General features: G+C 37.5%; 1 protein-coding gene across 1 annotated transcript in view; it reads left to right on the top strand.

Annotated features, from left to right (window-relative positions):
• AQR (aquarius intron-binding spliceosomal factor) overlaps positions 1–15,125 on the top strand; it is a 112,035-nt gene that overhangs the window by 34,154 nt on the left and 62,756 nt on the right. Inside the window, exons 11-14 of the mRNA XM_054450651.2 lie at positions 1,903–2,019; positions 3,969–4,082; positions 7,218–7,321; positions 13,947–14,049. Of these exons, the coding sequence (XP_054306626.1) occupies positions 1,903–2,019; positions 3,969–4,082; positions 7,218–7,321; positions 13,947–14,049 (438 nt within the window). The remainder of the gene's footprint in view (positions 1–1,902; positions 2,020–3,968; positions 4,083–7,217; positions 7,322–13,946; positions 14,050–15,125) is intronic.

Genomic DNA, 15,125 nt, shown 5'->3' with positions numbered 1-15,125 from the left:
TCTTTTCAATACATATGTATGTATTTATTATATATTTCAATTTCTCACATTGAGAGAAAGGAAAGGTATATATTTCCTTTCTCTCTAATTAAAATATATTAAAGGTAAATATGTATATATTTATTATATACATATGTACTGTATAATAATACAATACATATTGGGCGCCCATGTATTGTATAATATATTATTGTATACAATATTTATTAATGTACATTAATATAGATTATGCATTAATAAAAAATTAATATACAATACAATAAAATACCATAAAAATACATTAATAAATAAGAAAAGAAAAATTCTTTTTCTTTTCCCTTTTCTTTTCTTTCCTTTTCTTTGAGATGGGGTCTTTCTCTGTCACCAAGGCTAGAATGCAGTGGCACTGTCTCGGCTCACTGCAGCCTCTGCCTCCCAGGCCTCAAGTGATCCTCCTGATCCACCTCAGACCCCTGAGCAGCTGAGACTACAGTTGGGCACCACCACGCCCGGCTAATTTTTGTGTGTTTTGTGGAGACGGGGTTTCACCATATTTCCCAGGCTGGTCTTGAACTCCTGGGCTCAAGCAGTCCTTCCACCTTGGCCTCCTAAGTGGGAGGATTGCTTGGGATTATAGGTGTGAGCCACCGTGCCTGGTCTATATGAAGTATTTCTTCATCACCTCAAACTGGTTTTACTTTGTACATGTTTCAAAGTGTCACTCAGAGAAGGAAGTCACGAGTAGTTAGTTGGCCCTTCAGGTTTTCAAATAACTGACTCATCTATCATGGGCCGTAGTTTGTAGAAAAAACATTACATAGTATAGTTATTAAACATGAGTCCAGCAGTGGCAATTCATTTTGTGTCATACTTCAATACCCCTCATACAGAGTTTTCTGTAGTGGATGAAGTCATGGGTTTATAATTGTCTCTTTAAATAATCTCACTTTTCTAAATGTGCCCAATGTTTGTGAAGAAAAATATAGCTGCTGTGTTCAATTTTTTAAAATGAAGATTTCTTATTTTGTCTGGAGAAGTAAGGTGGTTTTTTGATATGAGTATTAGCATATTGGACTAGCAGTCATTGATGAGATCTTTCAAATTCTAGCGCTGCCGGTAACTAACTTCTAACTTCTGAGGATCTCAATAACTTCATCTATAAAATGAGGATATTTGATTAGATTAGTGTTTTTCAAGCTATAGTGTAGGGGAACATGAGGAGAGGAAACAAAGACAGGAGTCTCCACGTAGGGATTTGTACTTCCTTTTTTCTCAGAGCAACTCCACTTTTAAACTTACACACGGTATATATTGGGATTTTACGTAGGATTTTATTGGAAAACTACTGGCCACGATGATCTGTGAGATTCCTTTAGTGCTAGATTTTCTTTCTTTCTTTTTTTTTTTTTTTTTCTGAGACAGAGTCTTGCTCTGTCGTCCAGGCTTGAGTGCAGTGGCACGATCTTGGTTCAAGACAACCTCTGCCTCCTGGGTTCAAGCAGTTCTCCCTGCCTCAGCCTCCCGAGTAGCTGGGATTACAGGCACCCGTCACCACACCCAGCTAGTTTTTGTATTCTTAGTAGAGATAGGGTTTTGCCCTGTTGGCCAGGCTAATCTTGAACTCCTGACCTCAGGTGATCCACCCTCCACGCCACGGCCTCCCAAAGTGCTGGGATTATAGGCATGAGCAATTTTATCTTAAAAGTTCTTTTATCATCGTTCTTGTTTTTAAAACCAAAAACATTGCCACTGGGTTTGTTTACAGCATGAACGGGACCTCTTGCATTGTATACAGTGTGTCTATTGGAAGGTTGGAGGGTACCTTGTATGTGATTAATACTTGTGAGTTAAATATCAGTAGATTTCACTTCTAGCTGTGGAGAATAGATGCAAACTTACTGTTATGATGTTTGTTTTTCCCAGGCCCTGCTACCCACAAGGCGCTGGTTTAATACCATCCTGGATGACTCCCACCTTCTGGTTCACTGTTACCTTTCCAATCTTGTTCATAGAGAAGAGGATGGCCATCTTTTTTCCCAGGTGAATATTGATGTATCTGAACGTATTTATTGTTTTACTTTCTAAATTGCTCTTTTCTTTGCCACACAACTAGGAGTATCAGGGCATAACACAAACTCCTAGTTATTTTGAAGTCATGTCTTAATATATAAAATGAATGTATTCTTATATAGGTTGCCTCTAGTAATTATATAACTTTTTGTTAATTATGTATGATTTTTATTATTGGACTAAATTATGATTTGGGGAATACAGTCACACATGTTCACAAGTTTTGATTTTATGTGAAATATAGTAGCTGATGAGCATTAATTTTAAATGAACTAGACCCCAATACTATGACTCTTTCTATAAGATGATGGTGACAGATCGTTGATCATGTAGAAGTATACATGCTGCCTTGAATAAGGAAGCTGCAAATGCACTTAACTTTGTTGTCTTGGGTAGGAAGACACAGTATTTTACATTTCCTGTTATGTCATGCAGAAGAAAGCATTTCTTTTTTTGTTTTGTTTTGTTTTGTTTTGTTTTGTTTATGGAGACACAGTTCGCTCTGTCACCCGGGCTGGAGTGCAGTGGCAGTGGCATGATCTTGGCTCACTGCAACCTCCGCCTCCTGGGTTCAAGTGATTCTCCTGCCTCAGTCTCCCCAGTAGCTGGAATTACAGGCATGCACCACCACGCCCGGGTAATGTTTTGTATTTTTAGTAGAGACAGGGTCTCACCATGTTGCCCAGGTGGTCTCACACTCCTGAACTAAGGCAATTTGCCCACCTCGACCTCCCAAAATGCTAGGATTACAGGCGTAAACCACTGCACCCAGCAGAAGAAATCATTTTTAACAAACTTCTAATGCTATCTTTCAATGAGATCATAGTTAGAGATACAATTTTGGTATGTGTTTACATATCCCCTTTGTTCTTTTATATCTGGGAGCATTCCTCTTATTCTCTTTTTAAATTTCTATCTAGTGATTTGCCACATATATTAAAATATATTAAAATCTTAATATCTGATCTGCCATAGATTAGATCGAAAAATAATAAAGATTTGGGGTGAGTGCAGCCAGTAGGCTCTTTGATGCTGCTGCTACAGGGGAGACATCAGAGCCTCGTTAGCAAGAGAAACTAAGCCAAAGGACTTTGATGGCCATGGAGAAAAAAGAATAACTTAGCTTTCCCTATCTTAGTGTTTTTCTGTAAAAGAAGCAGCACAGCTGGGTGCGGTGGCTCACGCCTGTAATCCCAGCACTTTGGGAGGCCGAGGCGGGCGGATCATGAGGTCAGGAGATCGAGACCATTCTGGCTAACATGGTGAAACCCCGTCTCTACTAAAAATACAAAAAATTAGCCAGGCATGGTGGCGGGCGCCTGTGGTCCCAGCTACTCGGGAGGCTGAGGCAGGAGAATGGCGTGAACCCGGGAGGTGGAGCTTGCAGTGAGCCGAGATCGCACCACTGCACTCCAGCCTGGGTGACAGAGCGAGACTCCATCTCAGGAAAAAAAAAAAAAAAAAAAAAAGAAGTGGCATATAAAAAAGTATCTCCAATTATGAATTGCAAAACCTGTAGTAAGAGACCTCAGGAGTTCCCTCTTGTGCTATAGCTTTGTAAGTTTTCAGTGATGTAGATAGATAAGATAGATTTTGTTTGTTTGTTTCATTAAAATGCCGGGCTTCTTTAGATTACCTCCTTAATTTCTCTTAGGTATTGGGATTGCAGTATAAGTTTTTCTTTGCAGAAGTAGACCATGTATATGAAATAGACTTAACAATTTATTCACATACTTTATTTTCATGTAACTAAAACATTTTTAGTTGGATATGTTCTAAAATCTTTTTTGTCATGTTTACATTCCTGAGTTTTTCAGCACCTCTGAGAAACTGTATGAACCTGTTTATTATTTTAAACAGTATTGTGCTTTCTTGCCCTTATGTTCATATGATTTATACATTTAAATGTGTTTCTTCAGCTTTTGGATATGCTTAAATTCTATACTGGTTTTGAAATTAATGACCAAACTGGAAATGCTCTGACAGAGAATGAGATGACCACAATTCACTATGATAGAATTACTTCTCTACAGGTAATTAAAATACATTATAGACTTTATGTATGCTCCATAAGGTTTTATCATACTACAGTGTAGGTTTTGTATAGGTACAGATTGAAAACGATGTTAATTTAATAGTGTTTTTATATTCAACATTTTTAACATTTCTTTTTCCGATGAATTCTTGAAAAATAAGACTTTCTTTTATAACCTGTCTAAATTCTGTGAATCAATATACTGATATTTGCTACTCAGAAATGTTAGTTACTGGGCCAGTTTGGTGGATTTAAATATTAGCTCTGCTGTCAGTTTTATTTTATTAAAGAGTATTTCAACATATGGCAGGGGGTGTGTAACCATTTTGCACATTTTTAAGATGAACACATATGATGGGACTGAAATTTACCAATGTAGTTCAGATACGCCCAAAAAAGTATCTTCACTTGTTTTCTATTGCTGATCTTATCTTGTTCTTGAGCTCCAGTTTCTCTGATGGCAGAAAAGTTTTATTTGTCAGTTTAAAGTAATCCAGCTATTTCTGTTTAAAGTAATCCAGCTATTTCTGTTTTAAAGAGTCTTTTGTTGGGGGTAAAGATTCAGTTCAAACTCTTTTGTAATCAAGTTAGCTATCTCTTAAGAGATCTCTCTTCTCCAAAGCTGGAGGCATCATGCTACCTGACTTCAAACTATACTACAAGGCTACAGTAACCAAAACAGCTTGGTACTGGTACCAAAAACAGACATATAGACCAATGGAGCAGAACAGAGACCTCAAAAATAACACCACACATCTGCAACCATCTGATCTTTGACAAACCTGACAAAAGCAATGGGGAAAGGATCTCCTATTCAGTAAATGGTGCTGGGAAAACTAGCTAGCCACATGCAGAAAAGTGAAACTGGACCCCTTCCTTATAGCATATACAAAAATTAACTCAAGGTGGATTAAAGACTTAAAAGTAAAACCCAAAACCATAAAAACGCTAGAGGAAAACCTAGGCGATACCATTCAGGACATAGGCATGGGCAAAGACTTTATGACAAAAATGCCAAAAGCAATTGCAACAAAAGCCAGAATTGACAAATGGGATCTAATTAAACTAAAGAGCTTCTGCACAGCAGAAGAAACTGTCATCAGAGTGAACAGGCAACCTACAGAATGGGAGAAAATTTTTGCGATCTACCCATCTAACAAAGGTCTAATATCCAGAATTTATAAGGAACTTAAACATGTTTACAAGAAAAAACAACCCCATCAAAAAGTGGGCAACGGATCTGAACAGCCACTTCTCAAAAGAAGACATTTATGTGGCCAACGAACATATGAAGAAAAACTCAACATCACTGATCATCAGAAAAATGCAAATCAAAACCACAATGAGATACCATACCATCTCACACCAGTCAGAATGGCAATTATTAAAAACTCTGGAAACAATAGATGCTGGCAAGGCTGCAGAGAAATAGGAATGCTTTTACACTGTTGGTGGGAATGTCAATTAGTTCAACCATTGTGGAAGACAGTATGGTGATCCCTCAAGGATCTAGAATGAGAAATACCATTTGACCCAGCAATCCCATTACTGGGTATATACCCAAAAGAATATAAATCATTCTACTATAAAGACACATGCACATGTATGTTTATTGCAGCACTGTTTATAATATTAAAGACATGGAACCAACCCAAATCCCCATCAATGATAGACTGGATAAAGAAAATGTGGCACATATACACTATGGAATACTATGCAGCCATCAAAAGGAATGAGATCATGTCCTTTGTGGGGACATGGATGAAGCTGGAAGTCATCATCCTCAGCAAACTAACACAGGAACAAAAAAACCAAACACCGCATGTTCTCACTCATAAGCAGGAGCTGAACATTGAGAACACATGGACACAGAGAGGGGAACAACACACACCAGGACCTGTTGGGGTTGGGGGTTGAGGGGAGGGAACTTAGAGGACAGGTCAATAGGTGCAGCAGACCGCCATGGCACATGTATACCTATGTAACAAACCTGCACATTTCCACATGTATCCCGTTTTTTTTTTTTTTTTAGAAGAAAAAATAAATAAATAATGGTGTAAAAATCGAAAAAAAAAATCTCTGTTTTTCTTCTTTCCTACTAGGTATGTGGAGACACCAAAATAGCCTTATTGTTTCGGAAGAGGGATTAACTCAGATGTCTTTTCCTGCTTTTTTCAGAGCATTATTGTTTTTGTCCCGTCTCTGCCCTTGAAATAACCACAGCTGGTGTGGCATGTGGTCTATTGTATTGACATAGGCAAGGCATCATTATTGCTTCCAAGGAACTTGGCTATTTCCCCTGTTGAGGAGGCCCCAACTTTGCTTGATGGTACTAGCATTCCCCTGAGGACTGACTTGTTTATTTCCTTGTTTACACAGTTCATTCTCATGCTTGGGTTGCGGAGTCATTTTGCCATTGTGTGCAGTAATCTCATAATCCCATGGCAAGCTCACTCATGGCAACCTTGGCAACCTTCTGTGTCATCCACCCTGGAACACATGAAAACTTCCGTATCTTTTCTGTGCCACATGGGCATCGAGGAAGACGAAGGATATTATTTCAATCACTCTGTTGTTAAATCCCAAGGAAGACTAGGGATATTATCTCAGTCACTCTGTTGCAATACTACTATTTCTATTTTCTTACAGCTTACCCTATGTTGGTTGAGAGTGCTACCCTGTGAGGTCTTTTCCCAGAGTTCCAAACAAAAGCAAGGCACAAGCATAAGGTTTTTGGTCTCTCCTTCAAGTTCTCTCTACAGCCAGAGTTTCCCTTGGGACTTACTTTTCGTCTTGTTAGACCAGTTCTTGATAATCAAGTGTGTATTTGTTTTTTGCTCCTCTTCTATCAATAAAGCTAGCCTTTGTGGCTATTTTCGTATATATTGAAAATCCTTTTAGATGTCAAAAGCTGAACGCCAACTTTATGTTTTTTACATTTCTGCTATGACAGTTGTTGTTTTTTCTCTTTTTATTATATGCTTCTGTCTGATTAAGGTAGAGGTCACATAAAAGAAGCATATAAGAAAGAAATGTGTTAATATTTTTATAAAATATTTTCATTCTTAAATAGTAGATGTTTATATTAATATGTAGACATTAATTATTAATATTTTTTGCCATTATTTTCTAGAGAGCTGCTTTTGCACATTTTCCTGAACTCTATGATTTTGCCCTCTCAAATGTGGCAGAAGTAGATACTCGGGAGTCCTTGGTCAAGTTATTTGGACCTCTTAGGTAAGACAACGTGAAAAAAGTATATATTCTTTTTTTGTATCATGCTCCCTCAATTTTACTTTTCTTTATTGCTTTTAATCATTTTGCAGTACTTTAGGTAATATTACTTGTTATTTCACTCTTCATTGACGTCTACAACTAGTGCTTCTCTCCAGCAGTTTGGTGTCTTTGTCACTTATCCATGTTTGGTAAAGTTTCTATTTTTTATGATGTATACAATTTTGTTCGATCTTGAATTTTTCTTAGAGTAGAATATAAAGCTGGTCAATCTCATCAGTCATAAACGACATACGACAAAAACCAATAAGGATTCATTATGTTTGATATTAGAGGTGTGACTTAGGGAAATTTTTGCATGTTTAAAATGTATAAAATTAGTAATATCCTCTGGCACTTAGCTATCTGCTAATATACCCTTTTGAAATAGTAATAATAATGGCATACATTTATTTACTATGTGATAGACATTCTGTTAAGTGTGTAAACAACTCTGAAAACATTCATGCTAGAAGTAGGTACCATTTTACATATAAGGTATCTGAGGCATAGAATAGTTAAGTAATTTGCCTAGGTTACACAGCAAGTAAGTGGCAGAGATACAATTTAAACCCAGATAGTGTGATTTCCAAGCCCTAACTTTTAACTACTATACTGTATCATCTCCCAGCTCTTGGGAGAAATTTTATTTAGTTCCTTGACTGTTTAAAATGTAATAAACTGAGGTTGGTTTGGTTGTTCATTCTCATATGAGGATTTAATGTAATTAATAACACATAGATTCATTTCATTCTTTTAAATAACTACATAGAGTTCCATTAAACAGGACCAGCATACTATTTTTTTATTTTTTAATTTAATTTGATTTAATTTTATTTTTTTTTGAGACGGAGTCTTGCTCTTTCGCCCAGGCTGGAGTGCAGTGGCGCTATCTCGGCTCACTGCAAGCTCCGCCTCCTGGGTTCACGCCATTCTCCTGCCTCAGCTTGCTGAGTAGCTGGGACTACAGGCGCCCGCCACCGCGCCCAGCTAATTTTTTGTATTTTTAGTAGAGACGGGGTTTCACCGTGTTAGCCAAGATGGTCTCGATCGCCTGACCTCGTGATGCGCCCGCTTCCGCCTCCCAAAGTGCTGGGATTACAGGCGTGAGCCACCGCACCCGGCCTTATTTTTTTAAAAGTTAATCTCCTATTGGTGAATCTTTTTTGTTGTTGTTTTTTTTGAGACGGAGTCTTGCTCTGTTGCCCAGGCTGGAGTGCAGTGGTGCGATCTCAGCTCACGGCAACCTCCGCCTCCTGGGTTCAAGAGATTCTCCTGCCTCAGCCTCCCGAATAGCTGGGACTACAGGCACACGCCACCATGCCCAGCTAATTTTTGCATTTTTAGTAGAGATGGGGTTTCACCATGTTGGCCAGGCTGGTCTCAAACTCCTCACCTCAGGTGATCCTGCCTTGGCCTCCCAAAGAGCTGGGATTACAGGCATGAGCCACCGCGCCTGGCCTCCTATTGGTGAATCTTTAATTTTTAAGTTTTGGCTTTTACAAACAGTTCTGCAATGAGCATCCTTTTCGTACTGATTCCTAGAAGCAGAATGGCTGATTCAAACCGGGCATGTGTTTAAAATTTGTTACATATTGCTAAATTTCCTTCAGAAAAGACTGTATCAATTTACACTTAAACTAGCAGTGCATGAGGATTTATTTTTCTCCTTACTAATGCTGGGTAAATTGGACTTTAATTTTTGCTATTTTTATCTCATTTTACTTTGCATTTCCCTGATCTTATTTGGGAAATTAAGCATTTTTCTGTTTTTTTCTTGGCCATTTACGTTTCTTCTGTAACCTTCTTATTTTCCTTTGCTATTTTGCATTTCATTGCTTGTCATCTTACTGATTTTAAAGAACTTTTAATATTTTTGATCCTAATCCTTTGTCTAGTTTGTGTTGCATTTATTTTCTCTCAGTTTAACTTTGTTTGTAACATCTTTTGTCATTACAGATATTTTAAATTGTTAATGACAACTGTCATTCTTTTTAATAACTATATTAGATGCTTTATGTAGAAGTCCTTTTCACCCTAAGGTTATAAAATGTTTTCCTATATTTAAAAAATACTTTTATTCCCTTTTTTTTTTTTTTTTTTTTTTACATTTAGCTTAGCTGCATAATTCATCTAGGGAATTTATTTTTGCCCATAGAACTCCTTTACACTCTTAAAAATTATTGAGGATCCCAAAGAACATTTATGTGTCTTATATTCATTATATTCACTATAGTGGAAATAAAAACTGGAAAGATTTTAAACATTTATTAATTCATTTAAAAATATCAATTGAGGCCGGCTGTGGTGGCTCATGTCTATAATCCCAGCACTTTGGGAGGCTGAGGTGGGCGGATCACCTGAGGTCGGGAGTTCAAGACCAGGCTGGCAAACATGGTGAAACCACATCTTACTAAAAATACAAAAATTAGCCACGTGTGGTGGTGCACGCCTGTAATCCCAGCTACTTGGGAGGCTGGGGCAAGTGAATGGCTTGAACATGGGAGGCGGAGGTTGCAGTGAGCCAAGATCATGCCACTGCACTCCAGCCTGGGCAACAGAGTGAGACTCTGTCTCAAAAAAAAAAAGTATATTGGTTGAAATCTATTATATGTTAGCCATATGTATTGCTAATGAAAAACATATTCTCCACAATGAAAAAAATGCACCATTAAAAGAGTGTCATTGTTTTACACTTTTGTGACTGATTTAATTGAAGACAGATTTGCAGATCTGCTTCTGGATTCAGTTTGTTGTGAGATATTGTTTTGGTTGAAGTAAATTAAGAAAATTTGGCCTTACACAGAGGGAAGTGTATTTTGATAAGCTTTATCAAATAATTTGGGAATGTTCTCCTTTGATACTCTATGAAAACTTGACAAGTGGTAGTTTCTTTAAAAATTAGTTTCAGAGTAGAATCTGAAACCATGTAAGGAAGTCTGTACAATTAAAATGAATTAATTTGAAAAATTAGAAGCTAGGTCTTGCTTATGGATAAGAGGACCCAAGGTGTAAATCCTTCCCAAATTTATCTATAGATATATTTTAATTCCAATCATAATTCTAGCAGGATATTTTATAGAAATTGACAAACTTATTTTTAAAATAACATGGAAAGGCAAAGGAACTATAATAACCCAAACCATTTTGTAACAGAACAAAGTTGGAAGATTTCTACTAATTTCAAGACTTGCTATAAAGCTATAGTAATCAAGACATTATGGTATTGATAAATGGATAGATGTATAGATCAATGGAATAGAATAGAGTCCAGAAATAGACCATACCTATATGGTTAGTTGAGTTTTGACTAATGTGTCAAGGCAACTCAGTAGAGAAAGGATTTCATCAATGGTGCTGAAACAATTAGATATCCATATGCAAAGTATGAACCTTGACCCATACCTTGCATCATATACATAAATTAACTCAAAATGGATTATAGACCTAAATGTCAAAATTAAAACTTCTAGGAAATATGGGAGAAAATGTTTGTGATCGTGGTTTGTGCAAAGATTTCTATAGACACCAAAGCACAATCCATAATGGAAAAAAAAATGATGAATTGGACTTGATTAAAACTAAGAGACTTCTGCTCTTTGAAAGACATTGATAAGAGAATAAAAAAACAGGCTACAGCCTAGGAGAAAATATTGGCTAAATAGGTATTTGATGAAGGAATGGTATCCAGAAATCTCAGAACTCAATACAGTAGTCCCCTACTTTCTGCAGGGGATGTGTTCCAAGAACCCCAGTGGATGCCTGAAACTGTAGATTGTACTGAACCCTATATATACTGTGTTTTTACATGTAATGTAAAAACCTGTGATAAAGCTATGAAGTAGGCACAGTAAGAGATTAACAACAATAATAATAAGAGAACAGTTATAACAATATACTATAATAAAAGTTATGCTAATGTGGTCTCTCTCTCAAGATATCTTACTCTACTCTACTTAACTATTTCCAGACTCTGGTCAACCATGAGTAACTGATATTATGGAAAGTGAAACCACAGATAAGGGGGGACTCCTATAATAATAAAACAATTTACAGGTGACAAAAGATTTGAACAGACACTTGACCAAAGTAGGTAGATAGATGTCAATAAGCCCATGGAAAGGTGCTTAACATGTTTAGTCATTGGGGAAATACAAATTTAAACCATAAGAAGATACTACATACCTATTAGAATTTTTTTTTTTTTTTTAATTGATAAGGCCAGGCACAATGGTTCACGTCTGTGATTCCAGCACTTTAGGAGGCTGAGGCGGAAGGATCACTTGTCTACTAAAAAATCAAAACAATTAGCCAGGCGTGGCGGCACATGCTTGTAATCCCAGCTACTCAGGAGGCTGAGATAGGAGGATTGCTTGAGCCCAGGAGATCGAGGCTGCAGTGAGCTATGATCATGCCACTGTACTTCGGCCTGGACGACAGAGCAAGACCCTGTCTCAACAAAACCAAAAAAAAAAAAAAAAAAAAAAACAAAACCCCAAAACGGATAATATTGACTCTTGGCAAGGATGTGGAGCAGTTGGAATTCTCATAATTGCTGGTGGGAATTCAAAGTGGGATAGCCACTTTGGAAAAATTTGAGTTTTTTATAAAGGTAAACATGAACTTAACATAATGATCCAGTGTTTTCCACTTACAGATATATTCAAGAAAACTGAAAACTTATGTTTACACAAAAATATGTACAAAAATGAATATAGTTGCTTTATTCAAAATTGTCAAAAACTGGACTACACAAATATCCCTCAACTGTTGAATGAATAAACATACTGTGATACAGCCATATCATGAAATATTGCTCAGCAACATAAAGGAACCAACTACAGATAAATATGCAGTGTGGGTGAATCTCAAATGCTCAAATGCATTATGCTAAGTAAAAGCAGCCATTCAAAAGACTACCTACCTAAGACCAGGCATGGTGGCTCACACATGTAATCCCAGCACTTTGGGAGGCCAAGGCAGGCAGATAACTTGAGCTTAGGAGTTTGAGACCAGCCTGGGCAACATGGTGAAACCTCGTCTCTACCAAAAATACAAAAATTTAGCTGGATGTGGTGGTGGGCACCTGTGGTTCCACCTATTCGGGAGGCTGAGGTGGGAGGATTGCTTAAGCCTGGGAGGTGGAGGTGACAGTGAGCTGAGATCATGCCACTGCACTCCAGTCTGGGCGACAGAGTGAGACTTGTCTCAAAAAACAAACAAGAAAAAAGACTACCTAATGTGTGATTCCATTTATTTGACCTCCTGGAAAAGACAAAATTACAAATAGAAAACTGATTATGGTTGCTGGGCTGGGATGGAGAGGAGGATTTGCTATAAATTAGCATAAGGGATTTTGGGGAGGTGTTGAAACCAGTTAAATAGTGGAAAGCTGTGAAGCTCATGGTGGCGAATACGTTTTCCAAAATTCTAATTTTTCACGTTCACGCGGAAGTTCAAATTTTATCATTGACAGCAAATACTGATAGTTGTTTTCCTTGAAATTATAGTCTTATTTCATTCAAAATTTGAAATTTGAAAAAAAAACTGGCCATTTGTCCAAGGCTGGTATAAACAGTTTGTCATTTTTTTTTTTCTTTTTTGAGATGGAGTCTTGCTCTTTTGCCCAGGCTGGAGTGCAGTGGCACGATGTCGGCTCACCGCAACCTCTGCCTCCTGGGTTTAAGCGATTCTCCTGCCTCAGCCTCCTGAGTAGCTGGGACTACAGGCGCTCACCACCACGCCTGGCTAATTTTTGTATTTTTAGTAGAGACGGGGTTTCACCATGTTGTCCAGATGGATCTCAAACTCCTGACCTTGTGATCCGCCCACCTCGGCCTCAAAGTACTGGGATTACAGGTGTGAGACACTGCACCCCGTCCAACAATTCGTTGTTTTTTAAAGTAAAAGTTGTGTGCAAAATATGTACTTTCCATTTTGTCACAGAATTTGAAATAAAACGGGTGCTCGAGTCCAAATTTAATAGTATTAATTTTTTTTACTGCTTCATCAAGGACATTCTTAAATAAAACTGTGAAACAATGTCTTAGTATTATTATTTTTATTTTTGAGACGGAGTCTCGCTCTGTCGCCCAGGCTGGAGTATAGTGGCGCGATCTCGGCTCACTGCAAGCTCCGCCTCCCGGGTTCACGCCATTCTCCTGCCTCAGCCTCGCGAGTAGCTGGGACTACAGGCGCCCACTACCACGCCCGGCTAATTTTTCGTATTTTTAGTAGAGATGGGATTTCACTATGTTAGCCAGCATGGTCTCGATCTCCTGACTCCGGGATCCGCCTGCCTCGGCCTCCCAAAGTGCTGAGATTACAGTCCTGAGCCACCGTGCCCGGCCAGTATTAATATTTAAAAGTGTTCTTGGGGACTGCCCAGAAGGATCTTGGGTACAATGAGAGGTTTGCAGAATATTTTGAGAACCCTGCACTAAAGCCTTAATTTTCATTGCTGGTTTTTGATATTTGCTGCCCATGTCATAGTATTATATTTGTTTTTTAAGCTATTTGTAAAAATACATGTTTCAAAAATGAAGTGAAGTGAGTTACTATGAATAAAATATTGTTCTCTATTCTGCAGTTCAAACACACTCCACCAGGTGGCATCATACCTCTGCTTGTTGCCAACTCTTCCTAAAAATGAAGACACAACTTTTGATAAAGAATTTCTTCTAGAATTGCTGGTAAATATTAATGTTCTCTGAATTTTGCATGTGGTTTTCCCTGCCTTTTAAAGTCATTCTTAAAGATGTAGGTTCATATAGATTTTTTTGTGGGCCAAAGATTAGGTGGATAATTCCCATTTTGTTTTTGGAATTGTATTATCATTTGATTTTTTGTTTTCTCATCTTTTGAATTTCTTTACTCAAGTATTTTATCTCTTCAAACTACTTTCTGGATGAATAATTCTATTAGCAAGTATTTATATGCAAAATCACTTTTCATTGTCTCTTTCAATTCCTAAAAATTCCTGTGCTATTTTCTGACAATGTAAAACCTCTCATGAGTAAGGTTTTTGGAATTAATAACTCTGCAATAGAAAGAAATGAGGATTTTTTTCAGGAATTCTTCTTTTTTTGTTTTTTTTTTTGTTTGTTTGTTTGATACCGAGTCTCTCTCTGTCGCCCAGGCTGGAGTGCAGTGGCGTGATCTCAGCTCACCGCAACCTCTGCCTCCCAGCTTCAAGTGATTCTCGTGCCTCATCCTCCCAAGTAGCTGGTATTACAGACGTGTGCCACCACTCCCAGCTAATTTTTGTATTTCGAGTAGAAGATAGTTTCGCCACGTTGGCCAGGCTGGTCTTGAACTCATGGCCTCAAGTGATTGACCCACCTCAGCCTCCCAAAGTGTTGGGTTACAGGCATGAATCACCATGCCCAACCTGTTTTCAGGAATTCTAATGGAAAATAAGTTTGAGGATAACGTTGATCCTGTGCCTATTAAGGTCTCGTGGCTAGAATTTTATTCCTAAAATTTAAATAGATCCAACAAAAGAAAATAATTTTTAAAATGTATAGTGCTACAACATTATGTTTTGTTTCCTCCCTTTTCTAAAGGATTTCCCCAGGCTTTGGATTCTCCTAATATTCAATTTATGATTAAAAAGTTAAAACATACATATTGTTTAGATATCATGATTTTTTTTCTATAATTATACTATCTTCATTGAAGAGAATGTGATATGTTTTAAGAATATGTCATTTTAGCATTATTAGATAAACACTTCTTTTTCTTTTTCTTTTTTTTGAGATGGAGTCTC

Source organism: Pongo pygmaeus, chromosome 16 (genome assembly GCF_028885625.2).
Source record: "Pongo pygmaeus isolate AG05252 chromosome 16, NHGRI_mPonPyg2-v2.0_pri, whole genome shotgun sequence".
NCBI classification, from domain to species: Eukaryota; Metazoa; Chordata; class Mammalia; order Primates; family Hominidae; genus Pongo; species Pongo pygmaeus.
This window is presented reverse-complemented; position numbering and strand designations above follow the sequence as displayed.